We start from the raw sequence: 9,223 nt of genomic DNA on the forward strand, positions 1-9,223 counted from the left end.
GTATGCTCCAGCTTGAGGGGGAGTGTTAGGATATTTATCCTATTTATCATGATTATATTGTGTCTAGGGTTGCTCTAATTATCATGATTATATTGTGTCTAGGTTACTCTAATTATCATGATTATATTGTGTCTAGGTTACTCTAATTATCATGTTTATATTGTGTCTAGGTTACTCTAATTATCATGTACTCTTATATCAATTTATTATTATAAATAGAAGATTATGAAAGGAATCAATTAAACCCTCTAGAATTATTTTACAGTTTAATTCTCAAGTGTATACAATAATTATAATGAGTATAACTGCTGATAAAAAGAAAATGTAATAATTTGGCCTAAATAAATATTTATAAAACCCAACAAAATATTTGTAAACATTACTTATGTTATCACATTTCCAAATTATTTATAATTATGACAGTCGTTGAAGGACAAAAATTTTGTCTATTTTTCGATATGAAATTTCTTTCTTGCAAACAAGCTTCAACCTTAAATCAGATATTTCTTTTTGTATTCATGCCTTAAATGAAAATACTCCAGTCAAAATATTAGTTGCATGCAATCTTTTGCTTCAAGCAACAAAACAGGTTAACCATGCGTGCACGATAGCAATTCGCAGTTTGGCATGAATATTTGGATAAAGCATTTCAATAAAATGAAAAAACTTAAAACTAAAAATATATTGGAGTCCAATTTAAAAGTTAATCCCGCTTCATTTCATCCAATATGACACACATTAATCTATATTAAACTTTTACTTTACAAATATCACAAATAGTATTTATTTAATTTTTAAAAAATTATGCTTTATTTATTTAGGTAACATTTACTTAATTAATATTTACTTATCAACTTAAACTTTGCTTTGCCTATCATAAACTAAATTTGTAATTGACCAAGCTGCAATGGATCATCCAAATGGGCCGGGCTATTCAAATCAAAAAGCATTAAAGGCCCATTGCCGCTTTCTTTTTTTCTGGAAACATTGCCTCATTTTCCGTACTTGCTATATTCATCTTACGTTTGTTCAGATTCTGAGTGTGTCTTGTGGCTGTTATAGTGACATGTCAGCAAATTTTCTTCCTCAAAAAGTTAAAATGTATAATTTTCAAATAAATTGTATAATTAACCAAAATATTTGTCTGTTCAACTACAGTATTTTTTTTTAATATAATAATAATGATAGTAATATTTATGGCTGAGATTGTTTCCAGTATTTTACAACTGCAGCAACCGAAGTTCACACATATTGATTGGAACAAGGTTCTTCTGAGGGGAGTTTGGTTTGGAATTATGGCTCAGTTATTGTCTCCAGTGTGTATGGAGGCACTGAAAATCCACAACCCATCATTGAATTTGTGTTCAAGAGGCTCATGGCGGATGCTGGTGAAGACTCCAAGTCATTGCACTTTTGTGACACAAAGTTGTAAGCGAAGAGGGTCTGGCAGAGTAAGAGTTACAGCTGAAGATTCAGTTTCTCCCACTGATACTATTGCAGATGACTATTATGCAGTTCTGGGTCTGGTGATGCTTCAAACTCTCACTTCCTTCTCTTTACTTTCTGCTTAAAGTATTCAAACATGTGCACATATAATATGAGTTAGGAAGTATTTCTAAGATGGAAAAGTCTATAAGTTTTTTAGCTTACTGTAATCATTAGCCATGATCTGAATGTTTGTCAAATGTTATGTATAATTAAGATGTGGTTGGTCTGCTTTTCTAGCTTCCTGATGCCTCACCAGAGCAGATCAAGAAGGCATACTACAATTGCATGAAATCTTGCCACCCTGACTTGAGTGGCAATGATCCTGAGACAACAAATTTCTGCATGTTCATTAATGAAGTGTACACGGTTTGTTCCATTTTATGTTTCTAAAGGTTTAAGCTTTGGGGGTTTTGTCTGTGCTTTTATTGGAAATTGACTATTGCAGTGCAGGTGCTAAGTGATCCCATCCAGCGCAGGATTTATGATGAAATTCATGGCTATTCTTTAACTTCAATCAATCCTTTCCTCGATGATTCAAGCCCAAGGGATCATGCCTTTGTTGATGAGTTCAGCTGCATAGGTAATCTCTCCATGCTAAAATTATTACCTTAATACTGACATCTAATTTCCTTTGTTCTAATTGCTTAAAATAATATGCTTTATTCTTTTTCCTGAATTGATACACCATTGTGGATACCATTTATGCTTGTAAGTTTTGCAGTGAGCAGTTAAAAAGCATCTTATATAAGTATGCTGCAAACCCTTTTACAGGCTGCAAAAACTGTGCAAATGTAGCCCCTGATGTGTTTGAAATTGAAGAGGACTTTGGAAGAGCCAGAGCATTCAACCAATGTGGGAACCCTGAATTAGTCCAACAGGCGATTGACAGTTGGTATCTCTAAGTTTCCTACATTTATTACTTATATATGCACTGACACATTTAATCTGATTATAGAACAAGTATAATGAACCTTAATTCATCTCTGAAATATTACCGAGCTTTGCTTCTAAGAGTAGACTTGGATTTCACTTTTACTGTTAGTATCTTTTCAAGATGTATTTCTGGTGGTGATCTTGACTTTCATACTATTAAAGGGTAAAAGAATATCTCTAAATGATCAAAAGGAACCATAAAATGTTGAAGGTTGGTTAATATAATTTGACATGTCTTAAAATGCCTACCACTGTTCTGAGAAAAGAACTTAGTAGAAAGTGAGTTTTAAGTCTAATTCAACTCTACACAACCAAATTTTAAGGTGAAGTTTATACTTCACTTATATATTATAATTTAACCTTATCTTTAGTCGATGTGGGACTTCCAACACACCTCCACCCCACTTTCTAATAGTCCTTTCATTCAATTGCCCTTTTTTATTATATAACTTAAGAATTGTGTGCAGTATTGTATAGCTATACAGACACAATCCACTGAGATGTTAATTTTACTTTCTTATCAGCGGTAGATACTTGAGATTTAGAACCTTTGCTATCACAATAATATCTGCTCAGAGATTGCTATAATCGATCTAACTTAACCTTTGTTTTCTTAATTTCAGCCCTGTTAGCTGCATTCATTGGACATCTGCTGCACAACTATCATTACTTGAAGATGAAATGCGCCGTGTCGAACGAGTCAATGTAAATCCTTAGTTATATAGTGTATAAGTCTTCCAGACTTTTTTGCTTTAACAATCTCTAAGATAATTTCATTACCTCTTCAAAACAAGCAAAATCATTACTTCTTTTTTTGGTGCATGCTTTTGAACTTTTCAATTTCGAGTTTCTTAACAGTTTTCTTGATAATTGAGCATCTGAAGAATAGCCTCAACGTTCTTCCACATTTACAGTCCCTATGGTTCTATTTTTGTCTTTATTTTTAGTACATGAAGCTTTACTTTCTCCTGCTTAATATTTTTTAAACGAAAGAAGACACTAAACTTTCATATGAAATCAATAAACCTGTAAGTGATTTTATTATATCCATGTTATAAGCATGCATTAGAGTCCCTAAATTTATTCTGGAATTACAAATGCTTATGATCATCTAAGTGTTTTATACTTTTTACATATCTTGTAACTGTTTTCTATGAGCAGGTTGCCCTGATGCTATCAGGAATGGGAACAGCATCAATTGATGTTTTCAGAATGGTAAGAATAAAGAAATGAATACAGGAGTGTTTAAATGTTCACAGGTGTTGTTCTAATCTTTTTATCTAAGTTTGGTGGATATTTGTGGGTTGATGGGGATTTCTTGGGTCGCAAGTCACAATAATCATATTCTGCAGAATGATTAAAAGGTCAAAGTAGCATGAAATGATAGAAAGATTTGTTTTCAGAATTTGATAATTCTTAATTTTCAAGCAGATTAAGTGTTGTAATGGTACTTGTCTAACATGATATATATGTATTATTGACAGGCAAGTTCCAGATGGGAAAAGAGGCAATCAAAAGTCTTGGTTAGAACTCATAAGTCCTGATTGTGCTAATATGATTCACTTTATAATGTAACTGTGACTAATTTACTCAGCTAAAATGCCAGTGATAAACTAATCAAGTTTTAAGCACAATCAAATATTCATGTGCTTCTTGCAGGAAAAAGCAAAATTTAGAATGATGAAGCAAGAAGGCTCTGATAAGAAAAATTCATACTGGGACAATCTGTGGGGCAAACAAAAAGACTACCAAAGTTCAGGTAGGAGAGATGTGATGTGAAACTACAAAGGGGATATAAACTTCAAATTATTGTAAATTAATTATAAAAATTTGGTTTGTAGAAATCTGTGTTTATGTCTTTTTAAGTGTCTTTGAAATGGTAATTGTTTTTGCAGATGAGGAAGTTGAAGAAAGAGCAAGAAGAGCTGCTTCAGCAGCAAGAAGATGGAGGGAATACTCAAGAAAGGGTGTTGATAATCCTCCAACATTTAAACTCCCAGAAGCAAACTCTGCCAAGGAAAAATGAACATAAATTAATTTATCTTGTGTATAATTTAGTCCCCATGTAATTAATTCATTTATAGCCTCTCATGAAACTAATGAGATCTTTCTCACTCTACTATCTGTGATTGTATATGCAGCAACTATAGTTATATAAGAAAACTATTACTAAGTCCCTTTACTTTTTTTTCATAAACAGCCTTTTCTTGAATCATGGTTGTAGAATATTCTTTCACGTGTGCACAAATTATTGCAAACGAGTCTTCTCTTTACGGATTCAATTATGCAACCCCGGACTTGTTTGGTCTATCAAAGAGGATGTTTATTGGGGAGACACAATACCAATGAAATATGAGTTCAACCATATAAGGAATTGATATCATTCTCTATCAAAAACTTTAAGACAGTAAGTTAACGGGTTTTTTATTTTTATATAGTGTTCTACTTTTTCATTTCTATTCAATGTGGGACTTGGACTCGTACTTGGATTCCCAACAATCTCTATACTCGTTTGAACCAGTCACCAAAACTAACTATCGGTTTTGATATGGTTAGACTCATATCTCATTGGTATTTATATATCCTTGGTGAACCTTTTCCTTGATAGATCCAACAAGACTAACATGAAATGCAAATTACAAGACCGAAACATAAACATTATATGAGGTTATGTGTGATAAAATGAAGAAGTACCTGAATGTGTGTATGAGTGAGTGAGCAACTTCATGTTATAATGAGAAAATGATTAACATAATTGTACCCTCCTAAGAGCATCCAATCTTGTGGCCCATAGCAATACTTGAGAGAATATACTTTGCTCTCACAAAAAGACGCTTTATACTTTACTTTTATGTATGGAGCTCCGCGATAATGTATATTTTGAAAATTTAGTACCAATGCTATTCAATGTCTAACTTCAACTTTAATTTGAAATACTCTAATCGCATTAAGTTTGGCGTAGCAGGTACAGATAGTCTTTTTTAACGTTATACACATTCATTCATATATATATATATATATATATATATATATATATATATATATATATATATATATGAAGTACTCTAGGTTGCATATAAAATTTAGACACATTATATTATTTTGATGATCTCACGTGAAATATAGATAAAGTGAATATATAATTAGATGTAAATTTTATTTTATAAAAAATTTTGTAAAATTGAATTAAGTTTAAATTTTTTTTTAGATTATTATTTGTATGTATTTAAAGTTCATCTTTTTATGAGATTCCTGTTCACGATAAAAATAAGATTTCTTTTTCTTCCTTTATTTTTCTTTTTGTGGAGATTTTCAAATAAACACTTAAAACTTAATTTTAAAATGACACACTCAATATTAAAATGTTGATAGAAAAAAAATTAATCACTTAAACTTAATGTGGTGATCCAATATATGGTGAGAATTATTTGATAATAAACGTTTTTTGTATTTTATTTTTTAGAAGATGTCCATATAATTTGTCTTTCGCAATGCATAAGAAGAAAGCACAAAAGATTAATCTTTTTGAATATGAAGATAAAATAATAACTGGGATGAAAAATCAATTATTGATAGTATAAATAAAGATTTATTAACAAATTTTAGTTATAAATTTTTCATCAACAATTATCCTCAGGAGTATAATTCAATTAAGAAGTATATTTAGAGGGTGTTAACTTTAGTGAAATATACAAATAGTGTTAAAAATACCCTTTGAAAACAATGTATATGTATATATAGTTTTAAAATTCCTTGCTTAAATTAAAAGCTTGTATATTTGATGACTCCCAAATTAGTTTAAAAGTAGCATAAAGTCAATTTGATAAGAAAAATCGAGAAACACAATGATTAAAAAAGTTGAAATTGATCTCTAACCTGTTTAAGAATGCTTTTTGAGTATTGTCTGATACAATCATGAGACCCCATTTGGCAGTGGAGTTGCATGAGTGGATGGAAAGTGGAGATGACTTTGTTTTTATTTATCTTAAAGTGCCATAACAATGGATCTTAACATTACATAATTCAACATTATACTAAAAGTGGCTGCACCCACTCCAGTCTAAATAATTACTAGTGGCCCTCTATCTTCTTCTTTCTATCACTCAGGCCCAGCATATTTTTTTTTCTAAACAATAAATTAATAATAAACTCACATACACCTACATTATATAAAAAATAATTTTTACATTTAAAAAATAAAAAAAAAAAAATATCAAATAAATATAAAAAATTATGATTTCTGTAAACAATATCATTTATTCAACAGTTGTTCAACTTGGGTTGGTGTGAGGCTGTGTCGACCACATCATTGAAAACCTATCGTTCAAGCTATTGAGTTGTTCGGTTATCTAGAAAGGAGAAAACAAATAATTGAAGAAGCATGAATAGTGTCTCAATGCAGTTGAAAAGAAAAAACAAATGAAAATTCTCTGCAAGTAAAGATGGAAAAATGGACCATAGATGTACCTTTTTTCTTCATATCATGTGCTGCTTAATTTCTCAAACTGATGAAAACAGCACATGGGAAAAATAGGAAAAAAGGGTACAAATTACAAAATATAACATAGGAAATGTACATGCATGTATTATTGTTGCAGACAGAGTCAAACATATACATCTAAGGATTTTCAAAACAGAAGAAACAAGATTGTGCTCAGAACATCCACCAGAAAAGGAAATTCATTGATTGTTATCTTACAATGGATGCTACTGTATGAGCCCAGAACCTGAGATTGTCCTTCATGTCTATCTCATTTCCTACAACTGGTACCCTCCAATTTATCAATGGATTCACATATTTCTTTTGGTCTAAAACACCCCAAGCTTCTGACAAATAAGGCCTGCAAATCACAGTTTCATCAATGTTATGTTGTGAACTCAATTCTTCTGTATCTTCTCTTCCTAGCCTTTGCAACCCTGGAATCAGAGAAACCAATCTTGAGTCTTTGTCCTCCTCAGAAAACACAAAACCCAAATCCATAAACCCTTTTAGCTCCTTGAACTCAAGGTCTGAGAGGCTTCTTGTTGCTTTTCCTTTTCTGAAACTTCTTCTTCTTTTTCTTCTATCACTGTGACACACTTTTTTGGTAGTCACTAATTGTTCATCTTCATGCTTTCCGTTACCTTTTTCCGGTGGAAAATCTAACACTTCCTTCCCAGAAAGAATTGGCATCAGCTTCGGTGGTGTGAGGACAGAATTTGGTGATGGAAAATCAGTAAAAACAGCCATACTTGACCCCAAGTTTTGGTCACTAAGAGACCTCAGTTGCAGGGTTGAAACTCTGATGAGCTTTGAATCAAAAGGAAGCACTTCTTTCACAAGGGACTGAGATGTTGTGTCCGCTGTCGCATGAAAAGGTGACGAGGTTTTGTTGGTGAATATTGTTGTCTGAAACCAGAAAGTATCCAACAATTTCAGAACTTGTTCTGCATCCATTGCTTTGGTTCAAATGAATGCTGAGTAAACGTTGTTTAGGGACAAAAGGAAGAAGAAGAACTACCAATAATCAAGAATATTAGTGCTAAAGGGCATTGCTTGATTGCCCCATACTTTATAGCTCCCATTTTATTGCAATGTTGGATATCTAAATCCCTTTTCTCAAAAGATTTTGGTTTTTTAAAACTATTATTTAAAAAAAAATGTTATTTATTATTGATTTTCAAAACAAATGTTTAAAAAACGAAAATAATGAGGGTGTTTTCTCATTCCTTGTCATTCTAATTCAAAGATGTGTGAATGGTAGTTTTTTTAATTAAAGAAGAAATCAAACACACCCATAAAGCTTGAATACTGCATCTCTCAATAATGCAAATGTTTCATTCACACTCATTTTTTACTTTCCTTTATGAGAGTTAAATATTTTATCTGTCAAACAGTGACTATAGTTTTAACTTCTTTCAAAAAAATCAAACTAAAATTAAACAAATTAATTGACTGATATTTTAAACTTAGACTGAAATATTGATTTTTTTTTCAAATTAATTAGTTTATTTGTCTTAATATGAAATGTATTTATTGAAAGAACAAAATTGTTTTAAAAAGTGATTTTAATTTTTTGTCCAGGTAAACTTATCTGTTTTTTTATATGCCTTGACATTATTCTGTTCAAATATCATTTGACAAAAATATGATAATACAAGTGTATTGCATGATTGGACTGTTAGTTATATATATAAGAGATCAGACAATCAGTTATTATTGATAAGTCGAACAATCATAATAACAAGAAATTATTACTAATATTAAGTAATTTAAAACAAGTAATTAAATTGTCTTTAACCTAAAAATCATTTAAAAAATTACAAATATATATGTGAAATAAAGAAATATATGATTATATTTAATATATATTAATTATTAAAACTGTAAAATCTTTATTACATCGAGATAGTTATTGCACGTAACCTCACTAAAGGGAGATTTAGGAGGAAGGGTGATAAAAAAGAAAAATTTGAATATTTAAGACACACTTAACATAGTAAATAGTTTATCTCTATCCATAAACAATAAATATTAATATAAACTTTGATATCTCTCAACATGTCAACACTCTTAAATTAATGTGAAATGTCTTAATGAGTCAATTGCAAAATTAACTACTAGTATGTGAACATGGACATTATTGGTTACACACATATTCTATTTTAACGAATAGGAAAAAAAAAATGGTTAGAAACATATAAAATGGTTGAAACATTTTAATGTTTATTAGTTGTTAGGTGTTAGTTGGAGAAATAAATAACTTGTGGATCAGTGAAGGACATGATCAAATATTTTCTTCTCTCATTTATTTTGCATATC

At 30.7% G+C, this 9,223-nt stretch overlaps 2 protein-coding genes across 4 annotated transcripts; one reads left to right on the plus strand and one right to left on the minus strand.

Moving 5' to 3' along the window:
• The first annotated feature begins 1,051 nt into the window (after nucleotides 1–1,051).
• Nucleotides 1,052–4,584, plus strand: LOC106778489 (chaperone protein dnaJ C76, chloroplastic). 3 transcript variants are annotated; one of them, XM_022776232.1, is made up of 10 exons: nucleotides 1,052–1,101; nucleotides 1,217–1,526; nucleotides 1,726–1,854; nucleotides 1,939–2,068; nucleotides 2,260–2,380; nucleotides 3,045–3,126; nucleotides 3,583–3,636; nucleotides 3,906–3,944; nucleotides 4,081–4,180; nucleotides 4,317–4,447. In XM_022776232.1, exons 1-10 carry the CDS (start codon nucleotides 1,067–1,069, stop codon nucleotides 4,445–4,447), a joined length of 1,131 nt encoding a protein of 376 aa, XP_022631953.1. In that variant the 5' UTR covers nucleotides 1,052–1,066. The 3 variants fall into 3 exon arrangements, with proteins under 3 accessions (XP_022631953.1, XP_014521945.2, XP_022631954.1); XM_014666459.2 differs by lacking the exon at nucleotides 1,052–1,101 and having other exon boundaries at nucleotides 1,182–1,526; nucleotides 4,317–4,584; XM_022776233.1 differs by lacking the exons at nucleotides 1,052–1,101; nucleotides 4,317–4,447 and having other exon boundaries at nucleotides 1,182–1,526; nucleotides 3,906–3,992; nucleotides 4,081–4,166.
• A 2,402-nt stretch (nucleotides 4,585–6,986) lies between these two features.
• LOC106778569 lies at nucleotides 6,987–7,991 on the minus strand. Its single transcript, XM_014666538.2, has one exon. It carries the CDS (start codon nucleotides 7,856–7,858, stop codon nucleotides 7,112–7,114), a length of 747 nt encoding a protein of 248 aa, XP_014522024.1. The 5' UTR covers nucleotides 7,859–7,991; the 3' UTR covers nucleotides 6,987–7,111.
• Between the last annotated feature and the right edge of the window lie 1,232 nt (nucleotides 7,992–9,223).

The sequence above is a fragment of the Vigna radiata genome, unplaced genomic scaffold (assembly GCF_000741045.1).
Source record: "Vigna radiata var. radiata cultivar VC1973A unplaced genomic scaffold, Vradiata_ver6 scaffold_23, whole genome shotgun sequence".
Lineage (NCBI taxonomy): Eukaryota > Viridiplantae > Streptophyta > Magnoliopsida > Fabales > Fabaceae > Vigna > Vigna radiata.

Coding starts and splice junctions, on each gene's coding strand:
- LOC106778489 (XM_022776232.1), top strand. CDS start 1,067: ATGTCAGCAAATTTTCTTCCTCAAAAAGTTAAAAT. Junction 2,069..2,259: donor TGATGAGTTCAGCTGCATAG/GTAATCTCTCCA, acceptor ACCCTTTTACAG/GCTGCAAAAACTGTGCAAAT. Junction 4,181..4,316: donor AAAAGACTACCAAAGTTCAG/GTAGGAGAGATG, acceptor TTGTTTTTGCAG/ATGAGGAAGTTGAAGAAAGA.
- LOC106778569 (XM_014666538.2), bottom strand. CDS start 7,858: ATGGATGCAGAACAAGTTCTGAAATTGTTGGATACTTTCTGGTTTCAG.